The 19,805-nt window shown below is 35.4% G+C and overlaps 1 protein-coding gene across 2 annotated transcripts in view; it reads right to left on the reverse strand.

Moving 5' to 3' along the window:
- The window catches only part of LOC145683741 (uncharacterized), a 179,973-nt gene extending 160,418 nt beyond the window's left edge, over positions 1-19,555 (reverse strand). The window contains exon 1 of one of the 2 annotated variants that reach the window (XM_081755271.1): positions 19,385-19,553. In XM_081755271.1, coding sequence (XP_081611397.1) covers positions 19,385-19,426 — 42 coding nt within the window. In that variant the 5' untranslated portion in view covers positions 19,427-19,553. Of the gene's footprint in view, positions 1-19,384 lie in introns of both variants that reach the window. The other variant, XM_081755272.1, reaches the window with a different exon arrangement.
- Positions 19,556-19,805: the final 250 nt, after the last annotated feature.

Consider the following 19,805-nt stretch of genomic DNA (forward strand, 5'->3'; position numbering starts at 1 on the left):
CTGGGGAGAATATATATATATATCTTATATATGTTAATTTTCCCTCTTACTACTCCTATTCTCTGTTCTATTCAGATTATTTTGGAGTGACGAAAGGAAATCGTTGGTCGATGAACATGGTTAAAGCAGAGCTCATAATTCGCTTTGATATCTACCTATTAGTCCTGGGGAGAATATATATATATCTTATATATGTTAATTTTCCCTCTTACTACTCCTACTCTCTGTTCTATTCAGATTATTTTGGAGTGACGAAGAGAAATCGTTGGTCGATGAACATGGTTAAAGCAGAGCTCATGATTCGCTTTGATATCTACCTATTAGTCCTGGGGAGAATATATATATATATATCTTATATATGTTAATTTTCCCTCTTACTAGTCCTATTCTCTGTTCTAATCAGATTATTTTGGAGTGACGAAAGGAAATCGTTGGTCGATGAACATGGTTAAAGCAGAGCTCATAATTCGCTTTGATATCTACCTATTAGTCCTGGGGAGAATATATATATATATCTTATATATGTTAATTTTCCCTCTTACTAGTCCTATTCTCTGTTCTATTCAGATTATTTTGGAGTGACGAAAGGAAATCGTTGGTCGATGAACATGGTTAAAGCAGAGCTCATAATTCGCTTTGATATCTACCTATTAGTCCTGGGGAGAATATATATATATATATCTTATATATGTTAATTTTCCCTCTTACTAGTCCTATTCTCTGTTCTATTCAGATTATTTTGGAGTGACGAAAGGAAATCGTTGGTCGATGAACATGGTTAAAGCAGAGCTCATAATTCGCTTTGATATCTACCTATTAGTCCTGGGGAGAATATATATATATCTTATATATGTTAATTTTCCCCCTTACTAGTCCTATTCTCTGTTCTATTCAGATTATTTTGGAGTGACGAAAGGAAATCGTTGGTCGATGAACATGGTTAAAGCAGAGCTCATAATTCGCTTTGTTATCTACCTATTAGTCCTGGGGAGAATATATATATATATATATATCTTATATATGTTACTTTTCCCTCTTACTAGTCCTATTCTCTGTTCTATTCAGATTATTTTGGAGTGACGAAAGGAAATCGTTGGTCGATGAACATGGTTAAAACAGAGCTCATAATTCGCTTTCATATCTACCTATTAGTCCTGGGGAGAATATATATATCTTATATATGTTAATTTTCCCTCTTACTAGTCCTATTCTCTGTTCTATTCAGATTATTTTGGAGTGACGAAAGGAAATCGTTGGTCGATGAACATGGTTAAGGCAGAGCTCATAAATCGCTTTGATATCTACCTATTAGTCCTGGGGAGAATATATATATATCTTATATATGTTAATTTTCCCTCTTACTACTCCTATTCTCTGTTCTATTCAGATTATTTTGCAGTGACGAAAGGAAATCGTTGGTCGATGAACATGGTTAAAGCAGAGCTCATAATTCGCTTTGATATCTACCTATTAGTCCTGGGGAGAATATGTATATATATCTTATATATGTTAATTTTCCCTCTTACTAGTCCTATTCTCTGTTCTATTCAGATTATTTTGGAGTGACGAAAGGAAATCGTTGGTCGATGAACATGGTTAAAGCAGAGCTCATAATTCGTTTTGATATCTACCTATTAATCCTGGGGAGAATATATATATATATATATATCTTATATATGTTAATTTTCCCTCTTACTAGTCCTATTCTCTGTTCTATTCAGATTATTTTGGAGTGACGAAAGGAAATCGTTGGTCGATGAACATGGTTAAAGCAGAGATCATAATACGCTTTGATATCTACCTATTAGTCCTGGGGAGAATATATATATATATCTTATATATGTTAATTTTCCCTCTTACTAGTCCTATTCTCTGTTCTATTCAGATTATTTTCGAGTGACGAAAGGAAATCGTTGGTCGATGAACATGGTTAAAGCAGAGCTCATAATTCGCTTTGATATCTACCTATTAGTCCTGGGGAGAATATATATATATCTTATATATGTTAATTTTCCCCCTTACTAGTCCTATTCTCTGTTCTATTCAGATTATTTTGGAGTGACGAAAGGAAATCGTTGGTCGATGAACATGGTTAAAGCAGAGCTCATAATTCGCTTTGTTATCTACCTATTAGTCCTGGGGAGAATATATATATATATATCTTATATATGTTACTTTTCCCTCTTACTAGTCCTATTCTCTGTTCTATTCAGATTATTTTGGAGTGACGAAAGGAAATCGTTGGTCGATGAACATGGTTAAAACAGAGCTCATAATTCGCTTTCATATCTACCTATTAGTCCTGGGGAGAATATATATATATCTTATATATGTTTTCCCTCTTACTAGTCCTATTCTCTGTTCTATTCAGATTATTTTGGAGTGACGAAAGGAAATTGTTGGTCGATGAACATGCTTAAAGCAGAGCTCATAATTCGCTTTGATATCTACCTATTAGTCCTGGGGAGAATATATATATATCTTATATATGTTAATTTTCCCTCTTACTAGTCCTATTCTCTGTTCTATTCAGATTATTTTGGAGTGACGAAAGGAAATCGTTGGTCGATGAACATGGTTAAGGCAGAGCTCATAAATCGCTTTGATATCTACCTATTAGTCCTGGGGAGAATATATATATATATCTTATATATGTTAATTTTCCCTCTTACTAGTCCTATTCTCTGTTCTATTCAGATTATTTTGGAGTGACGAAAGGAAATCGTTGGTCGATGAACATGGTTAAAGCAGAGCTCATAATTCGCTTTGATATCTACCTATTAATCCTGGGGAGAATATATATATATATATATATCTTATATATGTTAATTTTCCCTCTTACTAGTCCTATTCTCTGTTCTATTCAGATTATTTTGGAGTGACGAAAGGAAATCGTTGGTCGATGAACATGGTTAAAGCAGAGATCATAATACGCTTTGATATCTACCTATTAGTCCTGGGGAGAATATATATATATATCTTATATATGTTAATTTTCCCTCTTACTAGTCCTATTCTCTGTTCTATTCAGATTATTTTGGAGTGACGAAAGGAAATCGTTGGTCGATGAACATGGTTAAAGCAGAGCTCATAATTCGCTTTGATATCTACCTATTAGTCCTGGGGAGAATATATATATATCTTATATATGTTAATTTTCCCCCTTACTAGTCCTATTCTCTGTTCTATTCAGATTATTTTGGAGTGACGAAAGGAAATCGTTGGTCGATGAACATGGTTAAAGCAGAGCTCATAATTCGCTTTGTTATCTACCTATTAGTCCTGGGGAGAATATATATATATATATCTTATATATGTTACTTTTCCCTCTTACTAGTCCTATTCTCTGTTCTATTCAGATTATTTTGGAGTGACGAAAGGAAATCGTTGGTCGATGAACATGGTTAAAACAGAGCTCATAATTCGCTTTCATATCTACCTATTAGTCCTGGGGAGAATATATATATATCTTATATATGTTAATTTTCCCTCTTACTACTCCTACTCTCTGTTCTATTCAGATTATTTTGGAGTGACGAAAGGAAATCGTTGGTCGATGAACATGGTTAAGGCAGAGCTCATAAATCGCTTTGATATCTACCTATTAGTCCTGGGGAGAATATATATATATCTTATATATGTTAATTTTCCCTCTTACTAGTCCTATTCTCTGTTCTATTCAGATTATTTTGGAGTGACGAAAGGAAATCGTTGGTCGATGAACATGCTTAAAGCAGAGCTCATAATTCGCTTTGATATCTACCTATTTGTCCTGGGGAGAATATATATATATATTTTATATATGTTAATTTTCCCTCTTACTAGTCCTATTCCATGTTCTATTCAGATTATTTTGGAGTGACGAAAGGAAATCGTTGGTCGATGAACATGGTTAAAGCAGAGCTCATAATTCGCTTTGATATCTACCTATTAGTCCTGGGGAGAATATATATATATATATCTTATATATGTTAATTTTCCCTCTTACTAGTCCTATTCTCTGTTCTATTCAGATTATTTTGGAGTGACGAAAGGAAATCGTTGGTCGATGAACATGGGTAAAGCAGAGCTCATAATTCGCTTTGATATCTACCTATTAGTCCTGGGGAGAATATATATATATATCTTATATATGTTAATTTTCCCTCTTACTAGTCCTATTCTCTGTTCTATTCAGATTATTTTGGAGTGACGAAAGGAAATCGTTGGTCGATGAACATGGTTAAAGCAGAGCTCATAATTCGCTTTGATATCGACCTGTGCGCACAATTTGCTGAAGAGTTGAAGACAAGAAAATTTACTGAACTTATCAAAACTGCTAAAGGTCAACAAAATACATTTTCAAAAGTGCAGCTAACACTGCTTCATCCTCAGATACATCTTCCAATTAAATAATGCATTTAGATCCAGTAAAAGTATGTAGGCATTATAAGACATTACCAGCCCTAGTGAAGTTGATAACACTTATTTTTTAAGTATATGTTGTTCACGGCCTAATTATATTGCCAATTTTATTTGCTTTCCTCTTTAATTACGAAACTGACAACACACCACTGCTGCACGACTTGCAAATAAGAGCAGAAATAAAACACTGTACTCAGGGGCGGATCCAGGACGGACTTCTGGGGGGGCGGTGGGTTGTAATACTGCTACTTAGAGCTACTTTTAAGAGCTCCAAATTCTGGGATGGGTTTTATTTATATATAAAATATAAAAAAAGTTTCCTCTTCTGGTTGGGCAATAGTCCCGATCGCCCCCCCTCGATCCGCCACTGACTGTACTGCTGAACAAGACTGTATATTCATAAAAATAAATACTTTACATGCTGTGTTTCGGTCTTCTAACCAAAATCCTCATCAGACTGTGTGTATTTATTTTTATGAATAGTACAGTCTTGTTCAGTAGTTCAATGTTTTATTTCTGTTAAATACGATGTATTATTGATTGTAGACTACAAAAATTATCTGTGCTCACTGAACCAAAACTGGAATAAGTAGGTTTAATAAATACTTCATAAGTAATTAAAGTTATTAAATTCGGACTCTGAATCGCTCCATTGTTTATGTGAAGTAACAACTTTCAGATTGTTCACATTCTTGACGAGCTTTGATGTCACAATTTTAAGAGTATACCTACTCCAGAAAGGTGTCCGGTATTTCCATTTTCAACAGTTGGCAACCCTAATACGATCGCACACCTAAGACCATACAGTTAATTCCATGCGTGTACTAATGATTTTACATGCTTCCCGTAAATTTTACGCTATCATAGTTCTGAGTTCCAAAACTACCTTTTTGGTTCTATTAGCATTTTGTGTGCCTATGTTTTTAAAACCACATACCGTTTTGTTTAATTTATTGTCACTGATTTGTCTTTTTAAAGGAATTTTGTCATTTTCAATCTGTGTTGTTCATCACAAAAAATAAAATAAATAAATAAATGAATAAAAATTTAAAAAACATACAGTACCATGTTTCTGTGGTTAGAACGGATTCATTCTGTTGACATTAATTCCAATACGAAAAATAGTTTCGATACACGAACAGCATTACGGAATGGATTAAGTTCGTAACCCTGGGTTCCACTGTATGTGACAATATATATATATATATATATATATATATATATATATATATACGCATAAGGGCGGATCCAAGGGGGCTATAGGGACTATAGCCTCCCCCTTGACTCTCAGGTATGCACTGGATAAAATGGACTTCAATCCTCTTTTACACTGAATAAAGCGGCAAACTTTGGTTTAGCCCCTCCCTTGATCATATCCTGGATCCGCCACTATATATATATATATATATATATATATATATATGGACAATTGAAACACAGTCTTTCTATTGCCGGGCACATTGCAACTTGCCTGCCTTCCTGTCGCTGTGGTGAGATTTCCTCTTATTTCGAAGGCTATGTATACTAGTAATAGACGTAAGAGAGGAGAAAATGGAACAGGTGATTACTTTTCGATACCGCGGTAGTATCATAAATGTGAAGCATAATGGAAAAAAAAGGGTCAAACGAGATTGTGATTATCAGAGTTGGAAACATTGAACATTGCTATGAATAGTTAATGTGCTGCCATCTATAAACTTACGATTGATAAATTGACCTATCGAACCTTGTAGTTTTGCAAGGTAATGTGTACCGTCAACATGTTATAATATTGAGAGTGAAATTGTTTCGAAATTGTGTCGGGAAGATGAGAAGTTAAAAGAGAATAGTGTATTGTGGTTTGTATAAGGAAACGGGAGCATTGTGAGTGCGTGATTAATATTCCCTACTTCTAAATTTATAATCTTTTTTTTTTATTTGTGAATTTTCGGTTAATCGACAAGGTGAGTATTGGTCACCCACTTAGGAATGGCCCCGACTCCTATTAGATTATCTGTGCATGTACTTATTAGTATTTGTTTTGGTAATTGAATTCTAGGTTAGATTTTGAGACTAAATGAAAGCTTCAAATTTAAGTCAAATTATTATAAATTATTGGAAATTGAATGAATTGTGAAAGAATAGCTAAATTTCGCCTTCCGACATTAAACCGTGATTGCGAGGCAATTTCACCAAGGAATCGGTTTGTTAGTTGTTATTATATTTATATGTTTTCCGTTAAATTATTTGTTATAATAAATTATGTCTCAATTGAAACGATTCCTTCTAATTTAAAAACTGTTTAATAACCCTTTCACCAAGTCTTACTTTCCGTAACCACTCGGAAAATGCAGTGTACTTGTCTTTCCCTTTGACATGATTGCTGCATAGTAATTTTAGTTACCTTGCAAAACTACCGGAAATATTAAGACTTTGGTTAGAAAGAAAGGGATGGATATTATTTTGGAATTGAACTTGAGTACGAAAATTACGAATGAAAGACCAGACATTAATTGAAAGTGTAATAATAAGTGAAAATAGCGAGAAGGAATTTAGGCGTAATATTAGAAATTATAGTTTTAGGATTTAAACCTGGGGAAAAAAATGTCACAGAACCTTCTTGAGTGTTTTTCAACGGGTGAGAATGGCCAGGGGAATTCTCTCCTAGTTGACCTTGGCGAGGGGGAAAGAGCGAATGCCTGCGGACACGAGCGAGTAAACGATGACGATTCCTCGCTTGATTTCGCAGGTGTGGTTCTTCCTCCACATCGCGTGTTAAAGCCAACTGTTAGACCAGCTATAAGATGTAATTTTAATAAGCTTTTGGGTGATAATATGTATAAAGCTATAGAAAAGCAGGTTAGTCAGTTACCTGAAATAGATGGAAGTAATGGCTTTGAAGTATGTAAATTTCTATTAAAATTTGACTTGTTACAAGCCCAACTTGAAAATTGTGTAGAAGCTTTGTTAGTGGCTTCTCTGAGTAAATGTACAGGCCCAGCATTCGAGGAAATGCAAAGGTTATTAAATATCACCACTGACTGGGAAAGAATTATAACAGCATTTTTAGAAAGATTTGTTACTCCGCTAGTAAAAATGGAATTCTTGAAAATAACGTTGTATAGAATAATGCAAGTAGAGGAATCTCTGGTAGATTTTATTAAGGAAAAATTAAGTGTATTATTCATTTTTGATATGAAAATGTCGGAGGATGAATTAACTAAAACTATTGCTAACCTTGTACCACCTGAAATAAGGGATTTAATGATAATTACTCAAGTTCCCCATACTGAGAAGGAATTAGTTGCATTTGCAGAAAGTTACGAAATGAATCGGCGTTACCGGTTGGATTATAAATTTATTACACAAAAACAAAATCAGAATGTAAAGCCCCTTGGTTATGTTAACGAGAAAAATAGGCAGAGGAATAATTTTAGTAAATGTAATTTATGTGGTCTTAATAATCATTTTTGGAAAATGTGTCCTTATAATAAAAGAAATATTCGTGGAGAAAAAACATACTATGTTAGTGAGGAACAACCTCCCTCCTTATTACAAATGACTGTTTCGATTTGTCGAGATCTGTACCCCTGTATCATTGACTCTGGAAGTAGCCTGTCCTTAATTGAAGAACGAGTGTTGGCCAGGATTGAACGTAGGTGCCGTCCAAAAACTAGAGTAGTGAACTTTACCCTCTCAGTCATGAATTCTGAACCTATTAAAATCTCTAAACAAGTGGAACTAATATATTTTATAAATGGTGTTAGGTTTGTAAACTGGTTTTCGGTGGTTCAACATTCATCTTTAAAACTGCTAGTGGGACTTGATTTCCTACAAAAATATAACGTTAATATAAACATTCGAAATCGTGAGTTGAACTTTACGGAACTAAATTTAACGGTAAAATTAACTGAATGGAATCAAACTCTTTGTGAATCCAGTGATCTGTGCCCACAAATTTCTCGTTTTAGGTCTGGTCCTGAGAACTCTGTGTCGCCGCACGACCTTGACGCAGGGGGAGCGGGGAAACCCAGACCTAGTCAGCGAACGATACAGCCGTCAACCACTTGTCAACCTCGATCAGCTGATTCCAGGAACAGCGGCCAGACAGCCCAGCAGTGTTTCCATACACAACGCAAAAGAGCCAAGCGGAATTTTTGTAGGGAGGAGTCCAGAGTTCGGCAACCGAAACCAGGGACCAGCCAGCGATCTTCCACAGTACTTCAGGATCATGATGTTAGGGGAGGTGAACAATATCAAGACATTCCAGCTGGAGTACCAATTTCCAATCCTACCATCCATGATATTTATCCGGAGGAAGAAAATACAGGTACAGTAAACCTTCATGAAAATATTTTTTCTGACGATTTAATACCATATGTTGAGAACGTTTTAGACAAATATAAGGACGTTATAAATGAAGAATTAGGAACAGTTAAAGATTTTGTTTATGAAACTAAAATGAATGATTTAAGTCCGAGTATAGCTCAACCATATCCTATGCCACGTCATAAGTTGCGTGAATTAGATGAATATTTGGATGAATTAATTAAGAAAAAGGTAATTGAGGAAGTTTCCAGTTCTGCCTATATTTCTCCGTGTTTTCTCGTGAATAATCGCGATGGAACCAAGCGGCTAGTGGTAAATTATTTTAATATTAATTCAAAAGTGCTTGTAACTGGATTTCCAGCTCCTAATGCTGAAGCTACTATTGTCAATATAGGTAAACATAAGATTTACAGCGTCCTTGATGCCAAGGGGGCATTTCACCAATTATTGTTAGATGAAAACTCTAGGCAATATACTACTTTTGCTACTCCAACTAGGTTGTTAAGATATTTGAAAATGCCGATGGGTTTCATAAACTCACCATTTATTCTCTCTAGTATCATGAATAAAATCTTTAGAGATCTCTTAGGAGATTATTTAGATATATTTTGTGACGATATTATTATTCATACTGATACTATTGAAAAGCATAAAGAAATATTAGAGCTAGTTTTACAGAGATTACGAAAATGGGGTATTACTATTTCTAAAAGAAAAACTAAACTATGTAAAAATAAAATAAAATTTTTAGGTTATATATTTTCAGGTGGATATATGATGATCGATGATGACCGAGTCCAGGTAATTAAAAATCTACCTCGTCCTAAGAATCGTAGGGCGTTGAGTAAGATGATTGGTTTCTTGTCATATTATTTAAAATTTGTGAAAGATTATGGTGAATTAATGGGTCCTTTACATGCCTTAAAATCAAATAAAATACCATTTCGTTGGGGAAAAGAAGAAGATGAGATACTAGATCAAATAAAAGAGGCCATTATAAATCATATTGTATTGAAAGTCCCGGACTTCTCTAGTCCTTTTGTAATCCACATAGATAGTAGTAGTAGGGCTTATAGCGCGATCTTAAGTGAATATGATGATGAAGGACGTCTTCGTCCTGTATATTTCTTTTCGAAAATGATTCCATCTAGTGATTGGTCTAAAAGTATTTTCGATCTTGAAATGAAAAGTTTAGTCTATGCTTTAGATAAGTTCGATATTTACTTGCAAAAGAAATTTACTATTTATACTGACAATGCTAGTTTATCTTGGATATTAAGAAATCATAAAAGGCAAAAAAAGTATGGTTCTTTAATAGAGAAAATAAGTAAGTACTCTTTCGATATAATTCACCTGCGCTCTTTCAAAAACCATCTCGCAGATTACATCAGTCGTATGTATAATTATGTAGATTTTACTCCACCCAACAGTGATATAGAAGAGATTAATACTATTAATGAACAGAAGGTCCATCTTTCTTTTGTAAATTTCTGGAGTCATTCCATCTTTAATAAACCACTGGCTGAACATCAAAGAGAAGATCCTCAGTTGAAAGAGATAATTTTAGCTTTAGAGAGAAAGGAAAATAAGGATCCGTACATATTGAAAGAAGGTGTGCTATTAAAAAGAACTAATGGTAGAAAATATGGTGGTTTACGTGCAGTAATTCCCCATTCTTTGCGCTATTCTGTTATAAAGTATTGGCACGAAGAATTAGTGGGGGGATGTCATGGTGGGATCCAGAAAACTATCTCTAAGGTTGCCTCTAGGTTTACTTGGGATAAAATGTATGCTGAAATTAGTGATTTCGTGAGACGATGTAAAATTTGTCAAGAGAGCCAAGAACTTAATAGGAAACCGTATGGTACTTATTATTCTAAGGAGCCTCGATACCCAAATAATGTCCTACACTTAGATTGTATTTGAGCTTTGCCTACTAGTAATGGATTTAAATACATTATGGTTTTGACAGATAGTTATAGTCGATTTGTTATAATAGAACCTTTAAGATCTTTGAATTCTAAATTAATTTGTTCTAAATTAACTAAGATCTTTCTAACTTACGGGTATCCATTTTCTATTTTGCATGATAATGCGTCATACCTCAGTAGTGAGTACTTCAAACAGTGTTTGTTTAGCCTAGGAATTAAAAACATCTGTACTTCACCTTATTCTATGTCCTCGAACAGAACAGAGCGTATGAATAAAACGATTAAAGGGATACTCAGATCTTATATTAATAAGAATCATACCAAATGGGCTAACTATCTTTATCAAATCCAATATACTTTGAATATAACTGAAAATTGTGAAACTCAGAAAAGTCCAAGTGAGTTGTATCTTGGGCGTAAAATGTTCAATCCATTAGATGTTAACTGGATTTTAGATTTGGGTATAATAGAGAAATCACAAAATAAAGAAGAGATTAATGATATTATAGTTGATAACATCGAGAAAGCTTGGAAAAGGAGACAACAAGCTTATAATAAAAAACATGTACCTAGTAATTTGCCTGTGGGAGAATTAGTACTTGTAAAGAAAATGTTAAAATCATCCTTGGATAAGAAATATTATGCCAAGTTTGATACTAAATATTCCGGTCCGTTCAAACTTTTGAATTATGTAACACCCAATACTGTGTGGGTTGAGTTAATTAGTAATCCTGATGTAAAGTTAAAACGTCATGTTCAATTTATAAAGAAGTACTTGCCACCAAGAAATGTAAACAGTGTTGCACATATTAATAATAATAATGACTAAACTAAGAAAAAAAAAGAAATTGTTCATTTCCAAGATAATGTAAATTATATATATATATATATATATATATATATATATATATATATATATATATATATATATATTTGTGTGTAGTTTATGCAATGTTTCTGTAAGAAATGTACTGTTGTGTATTTTTACAATTCTGCAGGTTCAGAATTATGTGGATCCACTATGTTTGTGTTTGCGTCTGAGACAACTGATTACCTTGAATCTACTGCTTGGTCGAGGAAAGGCGATTTTGTCAACCCGAAGGCTAGATTTGTTTCCCACTCTTTTCATCTCATTGGTGCTTCCAGTCAATCTGTGGTGGATAAGGAGGAAGATCTCATCTTGTTGTGAACATCTACTTCTGGGACTTAAGATAGGACGTCCGGACATTGGTAATCGTGTAATATCTGGAAGTTGTTGGACTACTCTTGGTGAGTCGAACTATCCTTATTTCTGCATGCAGTGATTTGACTTCAACAGTGAATTATATTTTTTTTTCTTTTTCATTTCGATAACCATTGTAAAGAAGCAAAACTTCCCAGAGGGGAGGAACTTAATATGAAGCATAATGAAAAAAAAGGGTCAAACGAGATTGTGATTATCAGAGTTGGAAACATTGAACATTGCTATGAATAGTTAATGTGCTGCCATCTATAAACTTACGATTGATAAATTGACCTATCGAACCATGTAGTTTTGCAAGGTAATGTGTACCGTCAACATGTTATAATATTGAGAGTGAAATTGTTTCGAAATTGTGTCGGGAAGATGAGAAGTTAAAAGAGAATAGTGTATTGTGGTTTGTATAAGGAAACGGGAGCATTGTGAGTGCGTGATTAATATTCCCTACTTCTAAATTTATAATCTTTTTTTTTTTATTTGTGAATTTTCGGTTAATCGACAAGGTGAGTATTGGTCACCCACTTAGGAATGGCCCCGACTCCTATTAGATTATCTGTGCATGTACTTATTAGTATTTGTTTTGGTAATTGAATTCTAGGTTAGATTTTGAGACTAAATGAAAGCTTCAAATTTAAGTCAAATTATTATAAATTATTGGAAATTGAATGAATTGTGAAAGAATAGCTAAATTTCGCCTTCCGACATTAAACCGTGATTGCGAGGCAATTTCACCAAGGAATCGGTTTGTTAGTTGTTATTATATTTATATGTTTTCCGTTAAATTATTTGTTATAATAAATTATGTCTCAATTGAAACGATTCCTTCTAATTTAAAAACTGTTTAATAACCCTTTCACCAAGTCTTACTTTCCGTAACCACTCGGAAAATGCAGTGTACTTGTCTTTCCCTTTGACATGATTGCTGCAAATGGTGATATGAATTGAGAACGTGAATTAAAATCAAGAATAGAAATGGCGAAAGAAGCCTTTAGGAGGAAGAAAAGACTGTTTTGTGGGACCTTGAATAAAGAGTTGAGAAAAAGACTCATAAAAATGCTTCGTGTGGAGTAGTGTTCTGTATGAGGTAGAAATATAGATATTACGGAAAAATGTTGAAAAGCAACAGAAAGCTTTCGAAGTGTGAGTGAGGATAAGAATGGAAAGAATTAATTGGATCGAGCGGAAAACGAATGAGAGGGTGTTAAAAAATGTTGGGGGGAGAGAGCAATTGTAAATATTATTAAGAACAGGACAAACTAGTTGGGACATGGGATAACAAGGAACTGTATCAGGAGGGACATGCTAGAGAGTATTGTGACAGGAAAAAGAGAGAGGAGCCGAAGAAGACTACTATTAATGGACGATATCAAAACAGAAAAATCGTACGTGAAGACAAAGAGGTTAGTAGAATACCAGGGAACAAAGAAGCTTCTCAGTTATGGCAAGTGACCTACCAATAATGGTAGAATATCTATGGCATGATGATGACTTCTAATAGTCTGACAGGTCTGGCAAATGTGAAAGAAATAATTCAAGCCCATGACCTATTTCGCAGAACCTTGTCTTACCAACAGTTTAGGGTGCAGGAGAACATTTATACAAAGTTTCAAGTTTCTACCCGTATTAGTTTAAGAAATCTGACAAATGGGAGAAAAAAATCATTTAATCTTCCCTCCATTCCCTTTAGGAGGCATATTTCGCAAAATTCTTTTTATCTACAATATAGGGTGCAAGAAGAATATATTAGGGATGCGCACGAGACGAGTCGAGACAGAATTTTCCTGACAAATTTCGAGTCGAGACACAACTCTTCCAATAGAAAAGAATACATTTTTCGAGTCGAGACATCACTTTTACAGCACATTTTCGAGACGAGACAGCCTCAAATCTTGTCTCGTGCGCATCCCTAGAATATATGTACAAAATTTCAAGGTTATATCAGAGGCGGATCCAGGGGGCGATCATCCCCCTCCCGCAGAAGAGGAAACTTTCTTATTATATATATATATATATATATATATATATATATATATATATATATATATATATATATATTTCCTTGGGTGTTCTATTTCACGAAATCCCGTCTGATCTATAGCTGAGGGCGTAAGGAGTATATCTACCAGTATTCAGGGTTAAAAGGTTTTACGTTTAATAGTTTCGGAGATTTGTTGATCAGTAAATCACTTGATTTACTTTTTCTTATACTACTATAGATCTCGGGTAAATTTCGGTCAAAATGGAGCAGAAGAAACTAATAGGCCTTTTGCATGAAGAATGTAACCAAAGACAGAAAAGACAACAAAATAGATTAGCTGATTTACGACCTCTATTTGGTTTCAATGAGAAAAATAGACCAGGTGAGTGGTCTGTAGTCTGCTTGAGGACCTTAAGCCCCATAAAGAAAATCTTTCTACTACAGTATAATTAAACTTAACTGCTTATCTTTAAAAAAAAATATTTTTAAAAAAACGTAAAATATTATATTGCGAAACACATTTGAGGATATAATGGCGTAAAAACACATTTCTAAGTACCATATTATCAAAATTTTCCAGGAGGGGCAAACCCAGTGTATGGGCGGCAAGTCAACCCTAGGCTAGAGAAAACAAAACCCTAAATCCGGCTCTCATTTGCAAGCTTACACATGTACAGTAGTTACTAGGCAGTTATTTTCTGTATTTAGAAACATGTTGCTTTACTCTTCCACAAAAAAACTCTATTATGTTTTTGTGTGTGTGTATTATAAACCCCTTTTCTATATTCGTAACTAGAAGAATACCCGTTTTTCGCGCGGGAAGGACATGTTACGTTTTCGACATAAAGGGGTAAATTTCAATTTAAGTGGCATCGAAAGAGTCATCGTTCGTCTCAGAAGCCCCGAAAACTATGGATCCGACATTAATATCGGTCATTTTCGATCATTTTTTATATATTCTCCCTCCCCTCCAAGTTGCAGGGCTGAATTTGGATTTAAATGGCATCGGAAATATCACTGTTCATCTCAGCAACCCTGAAAACTTTGGATTCGACACTAATCGGTCATTTTTCGATCATATATGTATATCTTCCTTCCCTAAGTTGCAGCATCAAAGTAAAATGATAAAAACTACCCCCCCCCCCGAACCTTATATATGTTGCAAATTTGATCTAGATCGGTCGGGTGGTTCAAGGGTTAAGTCACAAACCTAGTTAGTTTCATTTTTATATAAGTACTTATACTATGCATTCAAATTTTATTTAACATTTGGTCACAAAGTGATACAACGTGTTTAAAATTAAAGAACAACAAAGGAAGATCACGGATAACCGGGAGTTTACTGTACCATAATTGGAACCTGTGCTTTCTCCATTATGCATGGAATTGAAAAAAAAAAGAAGAACAAATCATGTAATATACTCGTGGGCCGCCGTTTGGCCATCATTATCATACACAATTGTTTCACTAACAACCCTACTATATGGCACAAGCTGTTTCTCGTGACAAACACTCAGAAGGCAATTAAGTTCTGAGGGTTAGTTCTGTCTTAAGATAATTTTCCCGAAAATGGTAGACGATTTTCTTCTTATTTTGTGAATAAAGAGCCTCAGCAATAAGTGCAGCATGGCATGATTTAATTTCAAAAGTGAGACTAAAAGAGTTTAGTGTGATGGCCCGTACCTTGTATTTCAATCTTTTCAGTTTTACGTCCCACGGTTATGCCAGTTAGGCTAACGGAGACTGTGATTATGGGAAATGAATGAAATCGTTGAATGAATAAAGTGGGAGGAAACGGGAGAACTCCGACAAAATCCACGAGCACGGTGTTTGTCTACCACAAATTCCACACGGCACGAGCTTGGATCGAACCAGGGACCCCAAGCACTGGAGGTGAACGCTCTACCACTGAGCCACCGCGCCTATTTCAATCTCTTGCCAAAGAACTACGTGTTACGAAAATCTGATTAGATGTTGATTCCTGTCTTTCTCTCCCAGCCACTATAGACATTATGCATTCGTCCGACTGTAAATTTTTTATTGTGATTTTATACTCCTTAGAAAACCTTTGACGATTAGATGCATTTTTGCATGCAAATTATTGACTACCTATTTAGATAGCCTGACTAATTTGATTGAGAACCGGGGCCGGAGTACCTCAGTGCTAAAGCGTTCACCTCTGGTGCATGAGGGGTCCTTGGTTTGATCCCAGCTCGCGTCACGTGAGCTTTGTGGTGGAGAAACACCATGTACGTGGATTGTCCCCAGAGCCGTAGCTAGAGATTTCGGCGCCCTGGGCGAAATAGAATTCGGCACCCCCTACGCTCACCTTACCAAGTTACTTTTTAAAAATTTTGTTTTTAAATATAAGACAAGCAGCTTTTGTTGTTGCTACACTGAATTTTTATTAAGCTGCTTGGACAGACCATTGCAACAGCCAAAAGCGATTATTACCTCTTCTTTTACAAAGAAGAGCTGTTTTCAAGAGGCTTATTTTGGACTTTTTTATTTTGTTAAACTTGAGAAAACCACCTCTGATTGTATACAAATCCACTTGGAGAACAGTTATGGAAATTTACAACTATTTACAACGTTTCACACTATCGATAAGAAATGGAATTTCAGTACATTAGAAACTATGTGCTTTAAAATGTTCGAAATGGACGACAGAATTAATTTGAAGTAATTATTGTAAACCTTTTTTCTGTATGTGACCACAGAAATAGCATTTAATTTCGATTCTTTTACTGTAAAAAAAAAAAAAAAAAAATGAAATACAACGGAAATTCAGAAGAATCCTTATTTTGAATTTCTAAATACGTATATATATAATGTGTGTATATGTTTTGCATGTATGTAGATAGATAAAAATTTTACACAAGGTACGTATGCACAAAAGACGAAATTCCTTGGGTCAAGTTCTGACTCCTTAAGCCCCTACTCTACAACTGCTTCAAGTTCGAATATTATTATTCCCCTTGTTTACCTTAATTTTAAAAACCTTTAATTATATCACAAAGTCATGAAGAACTCATATATAGTAACTTTCTTTTAGTAATAGGTGAAACTTGTGATTTTTATTGAAATGGTTGCATTGCGAGCGAAGCGAGCAAGAAAATTTTTACTAAAACTCGGGGCCACGTTTAGCCTACTCATTTCCAACACTTTCCCTTTCTTCATGCTCGTTCGGCGCCCTCTTGCTATCAGCGCCCGGGGCAAGCGCCCCACTCGCCCTCCTCTAGCTACGGCTCTGCTTGTCCCGTTTCTTCCCACTTTTATCATTCCACTATTTTATTCATTTATCATCATCGTCGTCTCCTTTAGACTAGCCGGCATGATCGTGAGACATAAAACTCAACGTTTTTTTAAAAAAATATTTTAAGAACTAAAAATGAAATGAAATCTTTGAGTTTTACGTCCCACGATTATGCCGGTTAGGCTAAAGGAGACGGTGATGTTAAGTAATAAATGAAATGGTGGAATGAAGAAAGTGGGAGGAAACGGGAGAACTCCGAGAAAACCCACGCACACGGTGTTTGTCCACCACAAAGTTCCCTTGGCGGGGGCTGGGATCGAACCCGGGACCCCAAGCACCAGAGGTGAACGCTCTACTACTGAGCCACCGCGGTCCCATGTTTTGAGAACTATTAAATACTAAAATTGAAACTGGGTGTTCCTCCATTTACTTTTGATTTCTCAGGAACAGTTTGAGCGATTTATTTTAAATTGGGCACGAAAGCAATTGATAACTTATATTTTACATTAAGTAACTCAATGGACTATGGAAACCGAAGGTCAAATGCTCCATTCACGGAAGATTTCCATTGACTTCTGTTTATAACGTATTTTCTTTTTAGATAGCTTGCCTAATTTAAGAAATCAAAACTAACCGTCTCATCAGGAAAACATTGAGCGATTTAATTTAAACTTGGCACGAATGACATTGATAGCTTATTTGTTTAGCTTGCCTACTTGGATTAAAAATTATCAAGGCCTAAAATCGAAACTGGACATCCCTTCCTCCGTGAGCGATTTATTTTAAACTCACACAAAAGCAAATGGCAGCCTATTTTTTAGACAGTCTTTTCAACTTTTTGGTCGAGAACTGTCAGGCCCGAGGACAGAAACTGGTCGTCCGTCTGTCTCTGAACTCAAGAAACGGCAGCAAACTTGGAATAAAGTAATTAAAAAACCACTTCGGAAGGCTTCCAAAAAAATTAAGTTCCTATCGGTAAAGAACGAAACTTAAAACTGAGAAATTACTTTTAAAGGAAAATTCAAAATTAGAGACGGTAAGAAACCTAACAATAAACTACTGTTGAGTTTACATAGAGAGATGTACGAAAATGTGTAATGAAATCTTTGTTTTACGTCCCATGGTTATGCCGACTAGACTGAAGGAGACGGTGACGATGAGAAATGAATTAAATGGTGGAGTGAAGAAAGTGGAAGGAAACTGGAGAACCCCGGGAAAACCTACACAAACACGATGTTTGTCCACTATAAAACTCACTTGGCGTGAGCTGGGATCGACCCAAGGATTCCATGCACCAGAGGTGAACACTCTATCACTGAGCCACCGGGGCAACTAGTGATACACGCTGTTTCGATCTTCAATGGATAGTGTATAGTGATGGACAATTCACACCTGGACGGTTTTCGAACCCGCGACCTTGCAATCGCTATCCTAATGCTTTAGACTATTCGCCAACACCTAGAATCTGGGTCCAAATTTTATTACATCCACCACATGTAGTTATTAACAAAACGTTCACACACAATGAACGTTCACCTACCTTTAATATTCTCAAAGTGGGTTTTACGTGCTTATCAATTTAACATTGTTTTGATTTAATTTGGTTTTGAGTTTAGCGTCCCGTTCAGCAGTGAGACTATACGAGACGTGGACCTACAGCGTAACGTAGAATCCGAACCACACGAGCTCCGTCGGGAATCGAACCCTGATCTCCGATGCAAAAGGCGAGTACCGTAACCGCTTAGCCACGATGGACCTCAATTAGTTTAACATGATCTCAAATCAAATTGCGTTTCAGTTTGATAGTAGATGCTTTTTTGATCAACAGAGAAGTTGCACTCAAAGTTCGGCCAAGTACCATACAAGTAACATTGCAGTGCGAATTCAAAGTGCATTGTCGGTAAAATGTTGGATGTTGTTTGAATATTAGATCAAACTCAAAATTTCGTTGCCAGAATGTTGGCATTTAGAAACTTCTTTGTGAAATAAAATATTAATTAATCTTTATCTGATGACAATCATATAAACATGATTTGTCATAATGGATAATTACTAGTACCTTTTTCAGAATGTAACAGTCACTTTCATTTACATATTAAAATTCGTACTTTTTTCCCCCTCGTCAAATTTGGAAATTTAATTGCACACTCCTTGTTTCATGTTGGCACGTTTGGGAGTGTGGTTAAGGCTGGGTGACAGCCCGGAATGGCAAATGGAAGACAAACACATCGTAGTAATACAAGCAATAATATATATTTTATGCTCACCTGTGTTATGGCTAAGAGCCACTGCAATCGTTGCAGGTTCATTTCAAAACTGTCCGTGAGTTTGGGCTTACAGACATGGATTCATTCTTGGTTACCGTGTGCCGCCAGCAACTGTTCTACTAGAGTTTTTAATCGCTTCGAAATCCTTACCAACAACAATAGCCAATGCGTTTCGTTTCCGGTACGCCGCTCAAAGGAAACAATGCACTTGCTAGCAAGCACCGACGTCAAAGGTCTTTTGCAAATCGCCGGCCATAAATTAGAATCAATGCCTCGGATATTCATTATGGGTTCTCATTACTATTGTATGTGAAGTGTGCGGAACTCATTGTCAATGCCTGTAAACGATTTTACTCATCGAAAGACGCTCACAACCCACAGAAAACATTTAATTAATAGTCAGAGTGAAAAATTAGGTTTT

The sequence above is a fragment of the Thermobia domestica genome, chromosome 4 (genome assembly GCF_964235325.1).
Source record: "Thermobia domestica chromosome 4, izTheDome1.hap1.1, whole genome shotgun sequence".
NCBI lineage: Eukaryota > Metazoa > Arthropoda > Insecta > Zygentoma > Lepismatidae > Thermobia > Thermobia domestica.